The following is a 23,029-nucleotide window of genomic DNA, read 5'->3' on the forward strand; positions in this document are numbered from 1 at the left end:
ACAAGACACACAAATTCAATAAAGCTAATTATATTCCGAGCAATTGTCATCAGTAAAGTACCAAGCTAACAGGAGATAAAATTTTACAAACTTAAATAGTAACCCAGCAATAACAGACAAAAGCAATTAGTAACAATTTAAATAACTTAGTTTATAAATAACCTACAGTAAAACTATACATTAATATAATGACAATAACACGCCTTATTAAGTATTATGAAAATAAAGAAATACTCTAATCAAATTTTTTGCTTACATAAAACAGGTTTTCTTAATAAAAAACAAAGAGCTTATTATTTTTTCTGTATTTTTAATAGTTTTTGCTTATAAAATAAGATTATCAATAGTATTTTTTTTTTTAATTTGTATCATCTTTAATTTCTTTATTGACATTGGATCACCTCTCATTTCTTTACATTACATGGGTTGTTTACTAATGTACTGAAACAATGCTCTTTTAAAATTATAACAGAAACTACTCTAATAAATTTTGTTATACCGTACAAATTTAGTTATGTCATGTATTTTTTAAATTTCATCCGGTAGTTTTACAATAGTTTCTACAAAGCAAGTTTTAGACTTTCTAAATAAAAAACCGTATCTTTTAGGTAAACTTAACAAAAGTCGAGTTTTAGACAGTATCATTATTTATAGTTTGATAATCCTACTCCCTGAATCATCATAATACTAAAAGGTTTTTTGCTATTTGGAAAATTTTAATTGTTCATTTGAACAGGGTTGCCACTCTTTGAGTCAAAAATCTACCTTGAGTAACCTTAAACTACCTTGAATTTTTTTCAAATCTTAAAAAAAAAAAATATTTATTAAAAAATTACCATGTTAATTCTAAGAATATTGAAGTACTTGCCGCAAGGTTAAAAAATTTCTGAACAAGCACTTAAAAATGAATAAAATATTTACTTTTTTTGATAAAATATTGAAACTGGATTACCTAAATCTCATTTTAGATCTAGATCTAGAAAAAAAATTCCCTAAAATTTTTAGAAAAAAAAACAAAACTGCCCTGAGTTAAAAAAAATAGAATCAAAATTCCTTGAGATTTTCTAAAACTAGAAAATTCCCTGAGTGTGTGGCAACCCTGTTTCAACAATAAATTGTGTATTGCGTTTTACAGGGTTGCCTAAGTTTTTTGAGAAGTTTCTTCCAGGTTTTTAAAAGTACACGTTTATGGGTCTATTTTTAGTTTAAAGCTAATTATAAGGTTAAAACTGTTCTAATTAGTATAACAACATTGAAAAGATACTTCACATGTTTTTTTAATCTTTATGGTGGATTTTTTGTGTCAAATCAAAATTTTACTTCTTATATGGATAACATGTAAATTTTTTAAAATTCCAGGTTTTTTTTTATCTTAAGTTGTATATTCCAAGTTTTTTGGCAACCCTGGTTTTATTATTGGTATTTAAAAAAACTTGATCAGAGTTACTTAATAATTAATATACATCTGTGTTTTTTATTCTCTGTAAGGTTTAATAAAAACATTATCCAAATTGTTTTCTAAATCATTGTTTTTTGTATCTTCAAATGTATAAGGTTGCTCAATTTTATTACCCGTATTGTTGTGTATATACCAACGAACAGTTTTTAGTAACTTTTTTTTACTATAGTTACTATCAATTTTCTTATGAATACTATTGACAAAATTATTATCATCTTATTTATTTGTTATCATTACTTGTTTATTTTAAGTAAATAGTTGCTTAAATTTTGGTTGTTAAAATAAAGCGGATAACTTTTTTATCTTTTTTGTTGTCTTATCGCACTAGTTTTGATTGATAATATCGTTTTCATTTTTGTTAAAAAAAAATTTTTCCATTCCACTGTACACTAAATGGTTTTAAACAATTATTATTTGTATTGACATTACAAGCAACTTAATTCTTTAGGATTCAAATTATCAAAATAATCGTACTCAGGACGGAACGGATCCAAGTTTAAAATAAGATCCGGCCGAATAATAATCTTAAAATAAGATTTGGATCCAAGTTTTTGGATTTGGTAGATCACTATTCAGAACCCTAATATTTTAAGTTCAAATATCAGAAAACTTTCTTTATGACATCTACTTCAGGATTTCCAAAGCTCAGGCTTGCCACAGATCGAGCTAAAAAATTAACTGACTTTTCTAAATCAAAATCTTAATTAAAACCCTTTCAATAACACATTACCAAAGACTTGAAAGATTTTATTTATTTGGAAAATTCAATTGGATCCTGAAAAAAAAATGAATTTCAAATAAATTAAAAAAATAATAATATTAGCAAAATGCAGTTTTCAGTTATGACAAACTTTATTATAAAGAACATGCTAATATCAAATATTCCGACTTAAGTCTTTTATTTATTTTTTTTACTGACTTACTCGAAAAAGGAGCGGTATTGCTTCCTTTGGGGACACTAGGTTCTATAAAATGAACAGAAAAAAAAATTACTATCTTACAAGTACTTTACTTACTTAAACAAAAAAACAAGTTAATGCAAATTGTTTATTTAAAAATTAGCCTAGAAGTTAATACCAAATATAAATAAATACCATGAAACTTTTAACAATTTGGTACAATAATAACTAACGAGTTTAAAAACATTTTATCGAAAATTTTTTGAATCTTGAAAAATTAAGAACTGTTTGTATTGTTCTATATAGTATTTATATAATTTATTTAAAACCTAATAGGTATTTTAATAATATGTTTAAGAAATTAACTTAAGTTTAATTAACTTTTGAAGAAAAATAAAACGTATATATCTATTTTTTTATGAAAGACTCAATGCCTTCAAGCGCTCTAATGTAGCAGTTGTTTTCCACAGCTGTAGAATACTGAACCAGTTCATCGCTAAAAATATTATCTATTCCACGGGCACCAAGGTATTTTAAAAAGTAGCTGTACAAATCCTGTAAAAAAAATAATTTTTAGTCAAGTAAATATAGGATCTTATCAATTTTAATATAAAATGAAAATTATTAACTTAAATTATGTATTTTTGAACGTTAAAAAAAGTAAAACTATGTACAGATTTCTTTTAATAAAAACCCATTGCATACTAAATCACAAAACAACTTATATTACGGTATATTAGTTTTTATTGATAAAGATTAATAAAACTTATTAAGAAATACTGGAGCACTCGAATTCAAACAACTTTTTTAATTTAAACAAACTAACTAATAACTTGTGTACTTTTGACTTTTAAGATTACAATAAAAGTTCTTAACTTATAAATAAGAATAACATAACATTTTTGAATTTTCTGACCAAAGAATGTACCACTTGTTAAAACAATTTTAAGGAGATCTTCAGTTGTTTAATTAAACCTAAATTATAACTAATTGAATAAGGTTATATTAATCAACTAAAGATCTCCTTAAAATTGTTTCAATAATTTAAGCATCCTTTAGTAAAGAATTTAGAAGTGGAACTATTAACTTGATTAAGGCTATTAGAAGCCAACATTTTTTTACAAAAATTAACATTGGCTCTTGTATTAAAGCATAAAGTATAAACTACAGTTACCTCTCGCGAATCTACGCACGTGGTGTCTACAGCAAAAGTAACTAAACGAGAAGTAGCAATTATTCCTACTACATTGGCTATTTTTTTATAAAGCATTTGATTAAACACAGTTTGGGACCTTTTTTTTGTTTATAAAATAGTTTTTATTCAAGTTGTTCACACATGTGAAAAAAAGAAACATCTATCATGAAGTAGGTCTTTCTCAAATACCATGCAAGGCAAATTTAATCTTAAGTGGGCAAGGACAAATTAGCTGAAAACAAGTGATTTATCAAGTTAAAATGAAACTTTATGCCATAAACAATGTAAGGAATTAAAATTGACTTAAAGGTATATAGGAGGGTTAGGGACACCTTAATTATAAAGAGCAAAGTCATAGAGTTCAAGAGATTACTTTATAGAAAGCACAAACTAAAAATACAAAAACCTCAATTTTATTAAAAATCTATCTTTTCCTGTGTTTTTCTTAATATTACTTCAAATTTTCTTGCAATGTTCTTTTTCATTGTTGCCAAAAAACCTGGAATCCTGTAAAAAGCTAATATTTGACAATCTAGGTAAAAAAATTTGGAAAACCTGGAACTAGAGAAACTTGGAAAAAAATAACAGGAATTTAAAAACGTTTTTGCATAAAATATCTATATAAAAAGTTTAACATGTTGTTAACTCCAAGACATACAATAAATTTACAATCAATAAAAAATATTATTTTTGAGCAATCTAAAATGCGGAACTAAATGAGTGTGCGTAACCAAATGAGTGCGTAGATTCGCGAGAGGTGACCATACAAGACAGTTTTTATATAATTTAAAAATGTTGAGACCTCCGATTTTTTGGAAACATTCCTTTTATAGTCAAAAAGACATATATGTTCAGATTTTTAAATATTATATCTAATTTTTAACAAACAAACTAACTTTCTGATAAATACCATGATGGTAAAAAAAGTAAAATCAACAAACCTTATCGAGATTTTCAGTTTCCATAACGTAATCATACACGTTAATTTCGCCGTCATGAAGTGTTAGATGTCTAATTGAGAAGTTGCTTTCATTGTCTGCTTGAAAAAATACTAATTTATACAAACTGTTATTAAGAATTATTAAACGAATATAATTTTTATTGCTTCAATAGAGGGATTGCTACTCTTTCATTCAAAATCTAAGTCACTAAAAAGCTTTTTAAGTATCTAAAACTTAAACTAGGTCAATTAGAGGTTACGAGTATGACGTTTCTTTAATAACCTAAACAGAAATAGCTGAAAATAGAGTTTGAGATAAAATGGTGAATAATAAAACCAAATAAAATGATCGAAATTTTAAAATACAACTTCAAAAATAGTACAAGTCTGAGTATCATGAGTGAATAAAAACCATAATAATGAAAAATTGATTGATACTCATTAAGAACAATTTTAAGTAATGTAACTTATTAAATAAATGAATAAAAAATAATTATGTGAAATAGAGATAAATAAAGAAATGGACTTCCGGATCTTTAACAAACTTTTACGATATTTTTGTGAATCCTTAAAATTAAATATAAATTCTTATATATTAAAGATGGCTTTTGGCTAGTCAGCAACTAAGACTTTCTAGATGTGACTTTATAGCTACAACTGGATTGCTATAAGTCATAAAGAAAACCAAGTTCTCGAACAATTTATGTATATAAGAAATCAAACCACTCGCGCATATATTAAAAAAAAACACCGGTTGAAGTAAACGAGACCATTTAGAAGACTTCTAGCAGTCTAAATATATTCAAAAAAAACTCCGACTTTACTAGAAGCAAGTGGATACGATCACAAGTTAACCTTCAATCTTCAGTCTAAAATAGGGTCGGTAGCCTTTCACAAGTTACTGACAATTTTTTTAAGAAAAAGACTTAGATCTCTTACATCTCGAAAATTACATTTAATTTTATTTAAAGCAATTATAAATGTCTGATAGCTAAGATAAGACTCTACAAAATAAGATCTACATGTAAAAAACAATGTGGACTCCTATGGGCAAAAACAATATTTATGTTTATAAAAATATACTAGTATGTCTATTAAACAAAAAAAAAATTCTTGTTTAAAAGTACATATCAGGGACGTAGCTAGCTCAAAAAAATTACAAATCTGCAAAATACAAAAAACAACAGGGACCACGAATGTTGTAATAGGGGTTACGGGATAATTTATACTACTTATAGTTGTGTTAACATTTTAAAGTATACATTTCTAACTAAAAAATAAATGATACTTTGATGTATTAGACATAACTGTATGTTGCTACAAACCAGTGGCATCGCGTGGTTTTTTGTTAGGAGCTACGAAAAAAAATTTTTTACATAATTTAAAATTTAGTATTTTGAATTAGTTTAAGACCTTTTAACATTACAACTACATCAATTTGTCAATATAACAAAAATTATATTTTCTTAAAAAATTTAAGTAACTATAAAAAAAACTTAATGTAAAAAGTTTTCTTAATAGTTATTATAACTATTTTTTTCAAACAGGGTTGCCATGCAAAATTTTATAAATTTAACCTGACTTTTACCTTTCTCTTAGATACGTGTTTTGAGTACATAATTTTTGACAAGTATGCATTTTAGTACGCACTTCTTACTAAGTACACATTTTTGAACCAAAATAAAAACTTTCTGCCAGGCTTCTTTGTTACTTAGACTAGTTATTCTTAGCTAAAAACTTTCTATAAATAGCTGCGGTGTTCAGAATGTGTACTTCAGCAAAAAATAACTGTAATAATAAGTTATTGGAATGTAAAAATAAACAATATAAACTTATTTATAAAAATTTTTGCACTGAACTATAGGTATACTTTTTCTCACTGCTTACCTCTTTGCAAATAACCTGTAAGTGTCAATAATGTGAAGTAAATTACTGGCAAAGAAAACGAAAAATGGTATTAAAACTTTATTTTTAATTAACTTCGTTAAAACTTTTTAAATATTATATCAGATATATAATAATATATATACACTTTTGTGTATATATCAAAGCTTAACTTTGGAAGTGTCCTTGTCACAGATCATCAATACTAAAAAGATTACATACAACAACTACTTGTTCAAATAGGGTAATAGTTCAACATGTTTCAAGAAAAATTTTGCAATTTTAGTCTGACTTTATTAAGAGTTTTTTATTATTTTTTTTACCATTTGAATGCTTTGGAATTTAATTATTTTGTGAGTAAATTTCTAGGAAAATTTTGCAATTTTACTCTGACTTTAAAGGATTTTTTGTTAATTTTTACTATTTCAAAACTATAAAAATTAAGGAATTCTATAAATTAGAACTGACAAATTCTGATATTTTGACCTAAAAAAAAACTGAATTAGCCTGATTCAGCCTGACCCGTGCCAATCCTGTCAAACTAAAAATATTCTGGTCCTACTGAGTTTCCCCTGCTTGAACTGCTCCTACTCGAGTAGTGCTTTTTCGAGTTGTCCCTGCTCGAATTCAACTTGTTTCTACCTGTCTTATTGTTCTCACGTCGTAGTGATGATTTAACAACGCATGTAATGATTTTTAACTCATTCTTTCACATTTGAAAAGTATGTAGCTTTTAGAAAAATTTTCTTACAATGCATTGTTTTCTGATAAAGAGAATCTGAGCGGAGTTAAATTTATGTAATTTGTTCAATTCTTTAAACATTACAAGTGCTAAATAGGGGTGGGCAACGTACGGCCCGCGGGCCGGATCCGGCCCGCAGAGTGGAAATGACCAGCCCCCAACCGTTTTTTAAATTTGAATAAGATCCGGCCCGCAAATGAAAATGACCGGCCCGCAAAGGGTCAATATTATAAAACTTTGTATCATATTTTTATAAAACAAAACTGTAAGAATTTGACTTAAAAAAAAATTCAAAAAAATGACTTTATAATTTAATGTGTACCAATAGATACACCATTTTGTCCTAATATTTTGTGTTGTTCTAACTTAGTTTGAATATCTTTTTGTCACATTACCTCAAGCAAAGTATTTTTTAAGTACGATATTTTATATACGTAGTACGTACTCTTGACAATTACAATGTCTATTATATTTATAGTTATTATTTGAACATGTGACATGTCTCAATCTACATCTTAAGCTGTTAGACTTGAAAAAGTTTTGTGAATTTAAAGAATTTAAAAAAGTGATCAACTGCATCTATAAAATTAGATTCTTGCCGGATCCAAAACTTTTATTTAAACTAGAATCTGACCGGATCCGGATCTCGATTTAAAATTAGTATCTAGTCGGGTTCGGATCTAAAAAGTCATCATTCGGTTAGATCCGGATACCGGATCCGGTAAATAGCTAATTCGAGATGCTCCGGCCCGCAAATGACAAAATTTTTCTGGATCCGGCCCGTTGTGTAAAAAACGTTGCCCAACCCTATGCTAAAGAGTGTTTATATTTCAAAATTATCTATAATGAGGGTAAAACTAAGTATAAAAATACTTAAAGCTAAGAAAGTAGAGACTTTTTAAGCTAAAGAATTGAATCAAAAGCGCGTTTTTTTTTTTGCATAGTTGTTTACGTTTTTGCAGATTTATAGAAACGTACCAAGCTACGTGCCTGGTACATACAAAGTTTAATATAGTGTTGACGAGGTTTTTGACCGAAACTTAATGTACTAATTAAAGTCTTCCTAGAAATATTATATTAATTCTTCTCTAGAAGTAGAGATCTTTGTATATTGTTCTCAATAAATCAAAACATATCATGTTGTTTAAAAGTACTATAAAAACTAAGTTTTTTTTTTTATTTAGCTATTTTCTACTTATACCACAACCAAGGTTCATACGCGTCAAGCTAACTTTTTATAGAAAAAATTGGCAAAATATCAGTTCAAATGCTTGAAAATTTCTGAATGTCAGTTTTCGCCTCAAGAAATATTATTATGTTACTGGGTTGCCAAAAGATTTTTGTAAATTTCTTCCAGATTTTTAAAAATCAAGTTTTTTGGTTCATTTTTAGTATAGAACTCAATCTAAGGTAAAAAAAAAACTGTATTAAATAGTATAACAACTTTGAAAGGATACTGAGTAATTACTTTAAACGTGTTTTCTATGAAAAAAAGTTAAATGATACATAAAAAATTGATAAATTTTTTGGATCTAATCGTAATTATGTTACTTTATATGTAAAAGTAGTTTATAGTTCCAAGTTTTTCTAGGTTACTTATTGATTTTTGTTCGTTTTTTTTGCCTAAATTGTCAACTTCCAGATTTTTTGGCAACCCTGATGTTATGATTATTTTTACTACCAATAAAAAATAGTATATCATACCAGTGTAGCCATCATCATTGTATTCACCTTCTTCGTCTTCATCAGGAAAGAAACACTCAACACTTAAAACTTGACTGCCTTTTTTAATATCTACATTGAAATCAGGCTCAGCTCTCACTTCATCCTGTTTAAGTTTTATAAGAAACTAAGCACAAGTTTCAGTCAAAATATCGAAGAAAAATTAATTTAACAGAGAGTTTACTGGGTTTCTAAATTCATTAAACTGCCCATAAAATACATAATTTTTCATTAAGATTACATTTATTGTGTTATTAACAGGGTAGCGGCTGAATTTTTGGAACTTTTTATCAGGTTTTCTGATTTTTCATATGTTTTTTAAGTACAAGTTTTCTTACTTATTTTGAGTGGAAAACAAAAACTAAAGTAGGGAATATATTTGATAGTACAAAATTATTGAAAATATAATGCTACTTTAAAAATGTTTTCTAGTAAATAAAACTTCGAATAATATTAAAACTTTTTGTTGTAAATAGTACTTTCTTTTACCTAATCTAACTTAATTATTTTACATACGAAAATTTTTAAAAATTTCAGGTTTTTTAACAATCTAAAACAGATCATAAGTTTGTGTATTAATTTTTGAGAAATTTAAAATTGGAAAGTTATTATTCTACTCGTATTAAAGTTTTGTTGTATGAGTTTTTTAGTATCAGTAACGTTTTAAAGTGGAATTTGAAAATTTCGTAAGATTAATTAACTTAAATTGAAAAGATAATAATTATGTTGCAATTTTATTTAGAATAGCTATAATTTAAATTTTAAAAGTGCAATCCGTGCAAAAGTAACCCGTCTCCTTATAAGATTTACCTTTGCATACAACCTTTTAATAAATATTCTGCTTTATTATTAATATAAATAAATCATTTTTATGTGTTACAGTAACCCCTCGCTTATTTACGCACATTGTGTCCACAAAAAATGCGTAAAGATACGAGAGGTACCAAATATACTTACTATAATGGCTGTTTTTTGATATTGCTTCTAGTTAAAAGCAGACTAGGGACTTTCCCGCTTTTAACAATTTGTTTACTGTATTTATAAATACAAAAACAAAAGATAAAACTATACATACATTAAAAAAAAGGTTTTTAAATTTATATAAAATAATAATATGAGTAGAAAATTTTTACTAACTTTAATAACAAGTAGATTTTATCATCTTTATTTATATGTGACTAATTTGATACTTAACATTTATATTCTATTCTTATATACTTGGCAAATTAAATTTATAATTAAGCATTAGTTTACAGTTATTAAAATGTGTTTATCCATATATAATATAGGGCAAGAGTGCTGTATTATTTATTTGAGTTTTAAATTCTCATTATTTAATTATACTTTCATTATTTTTCAGTCATATTTCTTTCCGAATTTATTGTTAACTAAATTTCTGATATACTGAGGTATAACTAAATGTTTATCAATTAGTAAAGGAATATAGTTTACAAAGTCTAAAGATATAAAGAGTTGAGTTAGCATTTAAAAAAATATTTTAAATTAAAAATATACAATAAACCTAATTTGTGCAATATTAAAAAAAATTAAAACTTTTATTTTTTGAATTTTCTGGAAATCTAAAATGCGTAACTAAACGATAGTGCGTAACGTTAGAGTGCGTAAAGATACGAGAGGCTACTGTACTAAAATAAAAAGGATACTTTGTATGTAGTAAATCAAGCATTTCAAAAATTGTTGTTAATAAAGAATGTCTCACTAAACATATTTAAAATATCCGTTTATTATATATTTTGAAACAAAAAATTATACTCTAAAGATTGATAATTAGCAAATGTAATATACGAACAAACAAGTTTAGCATTGAAAAGAAAAGAAAAACATGTTTAACAAAGTGGCAAATAAAACATCTTAAATTTTCGTTAGAATTAACTTAAGAAACATTAGTTAACAAATATATTACTATGAAAAGCAGTGTAATAAAACATTTTAAAATAACTTAAGTTAATAAAACTAAAGTTTTATAACTTAAATACAAGATTTTCTTTTAATAAACTTACTGATTAGTTTTCAAAAATGAGGCTAACTACTGTTTCAAATTTAAATATTTACTTAGCGCAGTAGAAAAATATAATAGCTTTGTTGTACAGTACTTGTTGTCACTACTTAAAAACGCATCGAATTAAAAAATATTCATATTTATAAAGCATTTTTTAACAACTCACAGTTTCATTTGCATCTTCAGATATCAATGGCGGAACTGATTGATTCACATTGAACGTAACTTCAATACTGCAATGTTTTTTATGATAAGGTACACGATTACGGCTATAGGTCAATTTTTAATAAAATAACTAATCTAAAATAATGTGGTATTGAGTGTATAAAAAGCGGAAAACATACATACCATCAAGTAATTTTCTAGCCTGTTTTTTAACACTTTTTAAATAATAATGAGCAAATTATATTAATTAATTACTACCAGGTTTCGGTAGCAACAAAAATTACCATCTTTTCAAGTATACTAGATTATTCTTAACATTAACTTTTGTTAAAAATATAATTTTATAGACTGTGTTACATGTGACATTTTAAAAACTGTTTTATAAGTTTACTGCAGCTACAATATTTTCTTGTAGAAAAAGAAAATATTTTACTATTTTTAATTGAGCTTACAATGGAATTTTAATCTTTGAAAACATGCTTAATTATATGGCAAAACAGATACGTGTTTTAAATACGAATTTCCACTTAAATGCACATTCTTAGTACGCATATTTTGATAAGTATGTGCTTTGAATACATATACTTTGACAAGTACACATTTTAGTACGCACTGCTTACTCAACACATTTTTGAACCAAAATAAAAACTTTCTGCCAAGTTTCTATTTAACTAACTCTAGTTATTCTTAGGTACAAACTTGCTAATAATAGCTGCGGTGTTCAGAATGTTTACTACAGCGAAAGATAACTGTAATAAAAATTATTGGAATGTCAAATTAAGTAAATAAACTTTATTAAAATTAAATTTGGACTGAACAATGTATACTTTTTTCTCACTGCTTTCCTCTTTGGAATAACCTCTAAGTGTCACAAATGTGAAGTGAGCAACTGGCAAGGAATTTTTATTTGAAATACTCAAATTAAATTATAAATAAATCTGCAATACTAAAAAATTTATTAAAATTTAAACATTTGCAATTATCACTCTTCAAATTAAACCTTGGTTTTTGAAATTTTGAACAATTTATTTTAAAAACCCAAGTACTACTACAAATATTACAAATAAGTAAACTTAACCATGTTCTGTGATATAAATGAAATACTTTCTCATACCATTTAAAATAAAACCTTTCATTCAAAAAATAAATTAATATACTTTTTTACTCTTACTTATTTTACAAGCTTAATAATAATTATAACAAAGTCAACTATGCATTTGTTTTATAAAATACTTCTTCCTATTATTTGTTATGAAACCTTTAAATTAAAATTAAAATAATCTTCTTTTACTTATTTTTAAAATTTAAATAACTCTGAAATAATTATATTAAGAGGCAAACCATACACATAAACTTTTTACACAAAATACTAAACTTGGTGCTTAATTATCAAGACCTTAACAACTTACTTAAACAAAAAACAGTCTGATTCTAAAATTTTGCAAAATAGACTTATGTGTATATATCAAAGCTTTACTATGGATGTGTCCTTGCAACAGATCATCAATACTAAAAGATTACATACAACAACTACTTGTTCAAATAGAGTAATAGTTTAAGATGATTCTAGGAAAATTCTGCAATTTTAGTCGACTTTATAAAGGATTTTTTTGTTTAATTTTACAATTTTAAGGCTTTGAAAATTAAGGAATTTTGTGAATTAGAACTGACAAATTCTGATATTCTGACCTAAAAAAACTGACTTAGCCTTATACATGGTAACCCTGGTAGTCTTTTAAGATAAAATAACTGAACATAATTATTAATTCTATTTTCACTATGTTTGTATTTGTTTTTTTTAGTTGTGTATATCATACATAATAAAACTTTTTGAGCACAAGAGGCATAGCCGATTTTGGGCTTATAATTATGACTATTAGTTCTGCATGCTTCTTTTTTGCCTGTTTTCTCCAATACTTTATTTTACAAAAACTAACATTGTCTCTTTATTATATAAAAGCTCAAGTATAGACTTAACTACAATCCAGTTTTTATAAAATTTAAAATTTTTGTATGGACCGCAAAATGTCTATGAAATTCAAAAACTAACTAAAAATTTATCTTTTTTATTTTGTATAAAAATTAAGTTTTTTCAAATAATAAAATTGACTTCAAGTTTTTAAATATTGTATTATATTTTTCAATGTATACAAAACAAAAATAGTAAAATGTAAGTACAGGCTTGCCAAAGGTTTTTGAAAAATTTCTTCCAGGTTTTGAAAAGTAAAAGTTTTTTAGTTATCTTAGTTATTAAATTTAGTTTAAGGTAAAAACTGTCATAAAAGTATAAAAGCATTAAAAAGATACTGTAAAGCTACTTTAAATGTGTTTTGAATACAAAGTTTATGGATTGCAAAAACATTTACCTATATAATAAATTTTTTGTGTCAAACATAATATTATTATTTTACGCATAAACATTGTTTAAAATTCCAGATTTTTCTAGGTATTTTAGTAATATTTTTTTTATTTCTTAAACTCCAGAATTTGTGTCAGCCTTGTAAGTATTTCTGTTCTTTTTATAATGATTACATACCATTTTTTTTTTTGAAAAAAAGAGAATAAATAATTTGTAATGTTTAAACTCAAAAATGGAAAATATGATACTTCTGAAGTACTTGAAATGAAAAAAAAAACTTTTGAAATACTTCTGAGATACTTCTGAAATACTTGAAATGAAAAGAAGAAACCTAGCACTAAAAACTATATATAAGTTGTATTGAACTTTAAATTTTGATTTTATAGTCGCTAAAAATAAAATTTCCGCTTGAACTTCTTTTTCATCCCACTGTGCATTAAAAAAACTATTGGAAAATATAGTTGGAAAAAAAAATCCTTGTCAAGAAATGACATCTGTGTAACACCAATCATGTTTCTAACACACCATATAAAGAATTTTGAATAACAAAAATAACAGAGTTTTAAATCAAAAGTTTGAAGAAAAAATCAAATAATTACCTTTCATTACCAATCTTTTTAGTCAGTTTGCAATCTGGTCCCCGTCTGTCAACTCTCCAATCTCCTCTAAATGTTGGAATTTCATACATATGTTCTTTCTCTGCATTAAGTTCATCTTTAAGTAAACTAAGGAATTCTGCATCAACTGAAATAAATTTTATAAATTAGTTTAATTATAGAAAAGTAGACATGTTCTATTAAGTGAATAACCAACACAAGAATAAGTGTATTTTAATGGGTTTTATTAGTTATTTATAAAATTATTTATATGCTTTAAAATGTGCTTTAAAGCAAAATACACAACAAAATATAAAATTAATTAAGTAATATTTTAAGAAATATTTTCATTCAAAAACGTGTTCAACTTTAAACTAACTAAGTATTTAACCATAAAAACCACAAAAACATTATTGTTTCTTTAACTTATCAGGGTAGCCGCTTGTTATTTTCTAAATTTTTCAATACTTTCTAATTTTATTTAAGTTTTCTGAACTCTTACTAGATTTTCTGATTTACTTTTTTTTTTATAATAAAAAATTTCTTAACTTTTAAGTAGATAAACAAACTTTAATTAAAAAGGTGGTTTTTCACTTTTTGAAATCTACTGATTTAACCAGGGATACAACTTTTTAAGGTAAAATAGCTGGGAACGGGTAAAAAATGCACAAAGATACTTATCCATGAAAGTAAAATTACATATAAAAAAAATTAACTAAATGTTAAGTTAATAAAAAACAAGAAAAAAATTTACTGACCAAAGGAGGGGTGATGGTAAAAAAAATAAATAATAAAAACTAATAAAAGTCTAGTAATTAATTTCGTTTAGCGCATCCTCAGAATAATATTGCTAAAAACCATTAATCTCATAGTGTAATTTTAGTTATAAACAATGATTTGAAAAGTAAAAAGTAAATAAAAATAGCTATGTCATAAAGTATAAAAGTCTGTTTAGAAAAAGTTTAAAATAGAATTGAGTTGTAGTCGAAATTTTTACCTGAAACTAAATTAAATAAAAATCAAATTTTGTTGTATTTTGTAATGTGATTTTTATTTTTATTTAATTTAGTTTCAGGTAAAAATTTCTACTAATCCCCTCGTGCAAAAGTGTCTTTGTGCAAAAGTATTTCTTGTGCAATATTGTGCCCTTGTGAAATTTTGTACCCTTGTGCAAATTTGACAGCAACCCAAAATAGCTAGCTTCAGTGACCAAGTAGTCTGAATAGTTTTTAAACAACATTTTGACTTTTTTCAATTTCCCTAAGGCATCTATCTGCACTATATACTTAAGCTATGTTTTACTTATTAAGTACCAGCATCAGTGTAAATATATTCTACACAATTCATAAAAATAGCTTTGTAAATATCTAAAACTTTTGTAATTGTCCAGTAAAGTTTTAAACTTTAAAAAGCATCTTTAATAAAATTTGATTTTAAATTATGAATATATGAAATTCTTCCTATTAATATTATAAAATTTAATTTAAGGACTAATTTTGGAATATATTTTTATAGATAAGATTTAAAAAATAAATACCTTGAGAGCTAAAACTTCTACTGATCATATTTGAATCGCTCATTGTGCTTAGCATCATAGGTAACTTGGATTTAGGTAGAACACTACTGTATTGAACATTTCTTGCTAAAGAAGACAATTGCCTGTGGTAAAAACTACTTTATATAACATATAAATATGTGGACAGCCGGATCTGGTAATAGCTTACCATTTTATATTGTGGCTATATCCAACCAGATTTTGCTTGAAAAATATTTAAATGTGGTTTTTGCTGGATCTCAGTTTAAAAATAAGATCTTATCTGGTTCCAGTCTGACCTCAATTTAGATTAAATATATGTATCTGGCTGAATTTTTTAATTTAGCCAGATCAAAATATTTATACTAAAACAAGATAAGATATCACACAAACCTGAGAAGAACTTTTTTATAATAGAACCTGACAACCCCTGATTTAAACAATTCAAGAAAAAATATTTCTAAAAATACTGTTTAAACAGTTTTTTTTCTACCTGACTATTTGTAAGTCAATGTTTTATAAGTCATCAAATAAAAAGAACTAAAAGAGTTTGTTTGAACTAGTCTAGTTGTTCTAGTTTCAATATTTTGAAATTTTATAATTAAAATTTTGTTAAAACTAGATTTTAAGTGATTTTAAAATTTTATTAAAACTTTCCATAAACTTATTTAATATTTTTATAAAAGCAGAGTTGCAACTCATTTAGTAAAAAACTGATCTGAGTCATTTTTTTTACTCTTTAAAAGTTTTTATTCTTATTTTTTATAAACAAAAAAACAAGTTCTTCCACAAAGTTGGTTATACAAGAACAAAATGTTGGAACTAAATTTCAAAAGTTTAGTTAAAAATCAGTGATTTTTTAAAACCTTAAAACTATCTTGAGATTTTAATAACAAAAAACTATCTTAAGTCAGCCAAGGTTTTCAAAAATTTCAAAATATTGAGTGTAGGGCAACCCTGTACAAGGATTTAAAAAAATAAGGACTTAGAAAAGGTTTTAGCCACTCAGGAAAGCTTTTTTGACTCAATGAGTAGCAACCCTGTCTTTACCAAAACTGTTTAAAAAATATTAAAACACTAAAACTTAAGTAACTAAATATAATTGGAACTATAAAAACACTGACCTGTTATGTTTAGCAATCATAAATTTATCCTGAATTAATTAAACAACTAAACTGGCCTGAGTTGAAGTGAGTATTTCAAAAATCATGACTGTAACTTTATGAGTTAAAAAACTATCCTGAATGAAAAATAACTGATCCAACTCATTCTGAGGTTTTTTAAATCCTTGAAAGATAAAAACTTTTGAAAATCAATAAATATCAAGTTCTTCAACAAACTGTTACAAATCAACACAATAGTAAAACTAAATCAGTTAAATCTATATCAAAAACTAGAAAAAAAGACCTAAGATTTTTAGAAACCGTAAAACTATCCGGAGTTAAAAAAAAACTATCCTGAATGAGCCTGAGTTAATAATAAACAATCTCGAAATCCCCGGAGTTATCCGGAGATTTTCAAATACCTGAGTGTGTGGCAACTCCTGATATATTATTTTTAATCAAAACTATTTTATTAACTTGCTCACTTCCATGTTTAAATAACCTCATTGTTATAAAAAAATATTAAAAAAAGTAATAATGATTAAGTTTTAAGATTAACAACTAATGATCTCTTATATCACAATATAAGAATAAAACATTGTTTTGTTTATAACAAACAGTAAGTAATATATATATATATAGATTATGATCTACAAAAACATTGGCATAAGTATAGAGTGCCGGAGCCTAAACTTTTGGATGCCATGAGACAATCTCAAGTTAAACATAAGCTTTGATCATATCAATTCAATAATCAGACCACAAGCCTTTGGACCGAACTGATCAATACCAACAAGACTGAGGAGTCCTAATAAGGACAAAACCAGTCTCAGTCTATTGTAGGCTTGTGGTGTGATGATCAAACCTTATGTTAAAATTAAATAGATTGTGTAATCAGTTAATCAATATAGTATAAGTGCAAAGAACTACACAACAAACCTTTGTTTTAAATGTGTGGAAAACATTCTTGTCAATCCTCTACTGGTAAAAGAAGCCATTTTAATTGCAGTTTTCTTTCTAAAAAAGTCTAAGACATACACAAACTATATAAATTTAATAAACTTTTGTTGTTCAGTTTTATTAAGCTGATACTAGTAGTACTGTTACTGTGAGCACTAAGGTGTAATGAAACAACTGCTTTTACTTGTTGTTTCATTGTTTTGAATATAAATTGTGTCAAGTCAACAACAAAATAACCAAATATATGCAAGTTAAAATTTATTCTGCTTTCTTTCTTTGAGTATCAAATTCCAGGTTATTCTTGCCTAAATTTTTTAATTCCAGGTTATTCCAGGATAAATGACCACCATGTCTAACTACGATAAATTTGTAAAAAATGAGGTTGGATTTTTAACAAGAACAGTCCAATAAAAAAAATGTAAGTCATGAGTTGTAGTACTATATCTAAAAGTTTCTTGTTTATGATCTTAATACTAAAGAAGAAATTTATATTATATGATGTAATTTGCTTGATTTTTTACAAAACACTTATTGTTATAAAGAGGAAGTTTTAATTTTTTTTTCGTAAAAAATACTTATATATATGCATATTCCTATACATTGTAAATTTTATAATTTTAGATTAATTATGTATACCAACATTTCAAAATTATCCTTCTTACATCTTTACCATAAACTGATGACAACATTTCAAATTTTAGTATTAGATTGTGAAATTAGACTGTGAAATTTTTATGTCATGTAAATTTATCTTAAGAATTGGCAATCTAAAAAATTAAAAAAGATTCCTAGAATTTCTGACTTTCTTCCGATTTTTTATAGTTTTATTATATTTATTAAGTAGAATTTTTAATTCAAGATTAAAAATTTGGTTACATAATTTTTTTAAAGCTTTTATTTACATAATTTGAAAATACTAAAGATACTTTAATGCTACTTTAAATACGTTTTATAGTAAATAAACACTTAAGTAAAAAATAGCTATAGTGTATTACAGTTTATCTCATATTATCTAAGTTCTATTCTTTTATAGTTGTAAAAACTATGAAAACTCAAGATATTTTTTAAGTATCTAATTTGAGTTATTTTTACTTAAATTACCAATTCAAGTATAAAACAGCCATCCTGCTTTTCTGAAAATACTAAACTTTAGCAATAACTTTTTTTTCTTGAGTTAAAAATATTCTTTTTAAAAACATACTTTTTTTATTTTTTTATTATACATATGGGATGGTAAGCATGTTTTGGTTTATTTAAATGTAATGAAATTATAAAATTATGTTGTAGAATTCAAGTTAGGTCGTATACCCAATATGGATTATTTTTAAACTTCCATTCGTAATAGGAACCCAACTCTTTCTAAAATTCAACTACTAGAATAAACTTTTGTGTTAAAGAAAAATAATTGTATGTATTACATATTTTTGGTACTAACGAATTTGTATCTAAAGCAACTAAATAATAAGAATTATTATATTGAGAACAGATTATACTATATTACTAAACCGTCTACTTTTCTATCTAAACTAGAAAAATCGCCTTTAGATCCAACATACTTTTGTCTAATAATTTAGAGCAGCAATTCTTAACCTGTGGTAAATTTCGTTATTTTAGTGGGTGAACTTTCTTTATTACAAGTTATGTAAATTAATGTTTATTAGTTGTCTTTTTAAATTATAAGTTAGTATTTATCTGTTAGCATTTCTAAGTTAAATAAAAAAGTTTGAAAAATCTATTTTTTTATTGAAAATAAAACAATCTTTTGTATATTGGGGGTAAATTAAGTAAAAGCCTTCCAAGAAGGGGTAAAATATGACAAAAAAGGTTAAGAACAACTGCTTTAGAAGTACAAATTTGTTTATTTAGTTTAAGATGGCGCTACGTTTAGCTAGAGTTATAGTTTTATAAGATGTAGTTTTTTTAATTAATAGATAGCATTTAACAGTTTCAATTTCTAAAATGATTTATTCTTTTTTGCCTTTTCACTATTTGTAGGTGATATTAAATAATATCGACAAAAACCCTGTGTCTTGACTAAGTTTTAAACAAAATCTCCTAAAGTAATTTATGTTTTCTCAATGATTACTTCTAAAAGAATTATAATCGTGTTTTCTCTCTAAAACTGCGTCGATGGTGCTATGCTATTTGTTTAACACGTATCTAGTAAAAGCAAGTAGTTACAGGGGAGTGTTTTGGCTGATTTTCTGTCAAAATATGAAAAAACTGAAATAAACATAATGAAAAAGCAAATGTTTATGTAATTTTGATAGTTTACTAAAAGTTCAATTCTTTAAGTTAACTCTATAATATCAAGTAAAACTTAGTTTGTTTTTTTTATATAACAACGTTAAAAAAGAGTAGTTTTAAAAGCTCTTTTGTAAAAATTAAAAAAAAAAAAAATCATAATTACGAACGCAGCACATTTGGAAAAGAAAACTTTTTATTGAAAGTTAGCTAATGAGTGTTTTAAATAAATAATTTTCAATGATTATACACTTAAATTTTGTCCCGGTTAAGACGTTAATAGGTACCCGTGGTGTGTGATTTTGATAACCAAAAGGTTATTCGTGCACCAGGTCTTAGTACAAAATATTTTGAGCGTCTTTTTTTGTAGGTCAATAAACAATATAAAGAATCTGTCCTGAACAAGACGTAAAAAGGTATCCACGGAGTACAACTAGATAACCGAAAGTTTCTTCGTACACCAGGTCCTGGGTACAAATATTTTTTGCGCTTTTCTTTTTGTTTAACAATTTATTATAACAATTATAGTATAAAAGGGTATTTTTTTAATTGTGAAACCATTGAAAAGTTGCATATTGTTTTGATTTTTACAACATTAAAAAAGCGTGGCTATACAGTTTTTTTTCATTAAGTTTATATTTAATTGTTCACGTCTACTAATGGTTTGTTTTTAATAATATAGTTTTTTGAAATCTAAGTTTTATTTCTTAGTAAATTATTTTACATGAAACTGTTTGACTTAGTAAATTATTATTTTTTTTTATATTAAGACTAATTAATAGCTAGTTTTGATAAAGACTTCGTTGTTCATGTTAGCTTCACAATAAAAGACAAAATTTTAACTTATTAATTCATAACATGATTAAAGTGTATATTTAAATTATTATACTTAAAATCAAAATACTGAATAATTTATTAAGATTTTGCCTTCTGTTTTTTTGTACTTCTAAATTGTTTAAAGTTTATATTCCTAAGGAAGTTATGTAGTAGATAGTTTTGTAACTATCTAGAGTGTTTTATCAAAAACTGCTACAAAAAGTACTTTTTTATTGAACAAAAAATTGTGCAACCCACTCAAAAAATCACACCCCTGTTTAGTGCTAATTGAATATTTATTGATTCAAAAAAATACGTTTTGCAAACTTTAATTTACTTTGAAATGTTGGACTATGAATTTTTTTTTGTTCAGATTAAATTTGTCTTAACTTAGGCCAATAAAAACTTTGAATATACAGATGACAAAAAAAGTACTTTTTTCAAGTTATTTTATTTGTAATAAATTTTTTTCTCGGCCTTCTTATTTACAAACTATTATGTTATAACTTTTTACTAAACTTTGAAAGTTTAAAGTTGTATAACAAGCGTTTTTGAAACTAATTTTATCAATTTAAAAAGCTAGATTGACTGCGGTTATCCAAAAAGCTGAGATAAACGCCTTAAATATGTACTTAATTTATTTAAGAGTCTAACAAAATTTAATTATAATAGCTTTTATACTGTGTGCAAAACTCTAAATAAAAGTTGAGAAGACTTTTGTAAGCACTGTTTTATAAACACAAGCGTGAAATCACTAATTAGTTTGGTTTACTATCATTTCTAACCCGATCATTTCTAACCTGATAACTTCTAACCCGATCATTTCTAACCCGATTACTTCTAACTGGATCACTTCTAACCCGATCATTTCTAACCCGATCATTTCTAACCCGATCACTTCTAAACCGATCATTTCTAACCCGATCACTTCTAACCCGATCATTTCTAACTCGATTACTTCTAACCCGATCACTTATAACCCGATCATTTCTAACCCGATCACTTCTAACCCTATTTAACCCAATCATTTCTAACTCGATCATATCTAACCCGATCATTTCTAACCCGATCATTTCTAACCCGATCGTTTCTAACCCGATCTAATCCGATATTTATTAACCCGATCTGTATTATTATGTTTGTTTATTATTGTTCATAAATAAGGGTTTGCTTTAAAAACAAAATAATCTCAACAAAGTTGTGTTTAAAATGAAATTTAGTTCGTTTTGTTTAAAATAAAACTTAATTTTCTTATAGCTTTTGTTAAAATTTAGGTTTTGATATTTTTTGCTATTGGAAGTTTGTTATCGTACGCTAGACCCAGGCATCAAAATCTGGGCCACTTAAACTGAATGACACTTAACAAAGAGACGAAAATTTATATATCTTAAATCAAAAACTACAGTTTTATCAAATATTTATAGATTAACAACAAAAAAAATCAACACTTTCGTATAATATTAATTGAATTATTTATGATTTGAAAGAGAAGGTTATTAACAAATGTGGATTTAACTCCCTAATAAGCAAGTGTAACATCAGTTCTTTCATCGATCAGTGAGTTCCAATAAAGCCAAACACAGCTGCACAATCTTTCAAGTTAGAATTAACTTCCGATTTCTTTTCAATAAAAAAACTTCTCTTAAAAATTCAGCAACACATATTAAAACGATTTAGTAAATTATTTCAATGATTTTAGTGCAGTAATCAGCAAAGTAGTCTGAATCACGCACTTCTTCATTCAAATAAGGTTCATGGTTACTTTTTAAAAATTCATATAGAACATACTAGAATGTCAGAATTTAAACAAACCACAAAAGTTCATGAATAAAAATTATTATTGTTCAAACATCAACCGGATATACACATCCTGACTTTTAGATTTAGGTTCTGTAGATTTGTGCGACCATTTGTTTGACCGTTTCATTACACTTTATCAATTATTTTTGTCGCTTTGCCAAAGCATAATCGATACAATTAAAATAAACATTATTGGAATTAAGGTACAGACAACTGTAAAAAAAATCAAAAATTCAAGTGCATGACTAACCACTAAATTTAAAATTTAAAGTCCAAAGCACATTAAGAATACAGGTCAAATAAACATCTATCGAAAATATTAAAAAACGGTTTTTTATTTAGAGAAGAAAGGCGCTGCTAATAAAATCAAACTATAGAATGAACCTAATTCTACTTATTAAATCAATGGTTTATAAGTTTAAAAACTTGTTAAATTACTGATAGTTTCTAGTATAAAGTATTTCATCTGAATCAAGTAAGTTTAAATCAAATATGTTCAATTTTTTGATTTATTTTTCTGGTAATTAATTTTTTTTAAGGTTTAAAAATGGATTATAAATTAATTTTAGACAATTAGTTTTAAAATGCATT

The 23,029-nt window shown here is 25.7% G+C and overlaps 1 protein-coding gene across 1 annotated transcript; it reads right to left on the minus strand.

The window, feature by feature from the left end:
• Positions 1-2,416: 2,416 nt before the first annotated feature.
• On the minus strand, positions 2,417-17,641 carry LOC145834722 (complement component 1 Q subcomponent-binding protein, mitochondrial-like). The gene is made up of 7 exons (XM_082942225.1): positions 17,558-17,641; positions 15,519-15,640; positions 13,985-14,129; positions 11,028-11,094; positions 8,824-8,947; positions 4,495-4,589; positions 2,417-2,913 (listed from the first exon to the last, which is right to left on the minus strand). The coding sequence occupies exons 1-7, from the start codon at positions 17,614-17,616 to the stop codon at positions 2,767-2,769; spliced, it is 759 nt and encodes a 252-aa protein (XP_082798351.1). The 5' UTR covers positions 17,617-17,641; the 3' UTR covers positions 2,417-2,766.
• Between the last annotated feature and the right edge of the window lie 5,388 nt (positions 17,642-23,029).

This window comes from Thalia democratica, chromosome 4 (genome assembly GCF_965202585.1).
Source record: "Thalia democratica chromosome 4, ktThaDemo2.hap1.1, whole genome shotgun sequence".
Taxonomy (NCBI): domain Eukaryota; kingdom Metazoa; phylum Chordata; class Thaliacea; order Salpida; family Salpidae; genus Thalia; species Thalia democratica.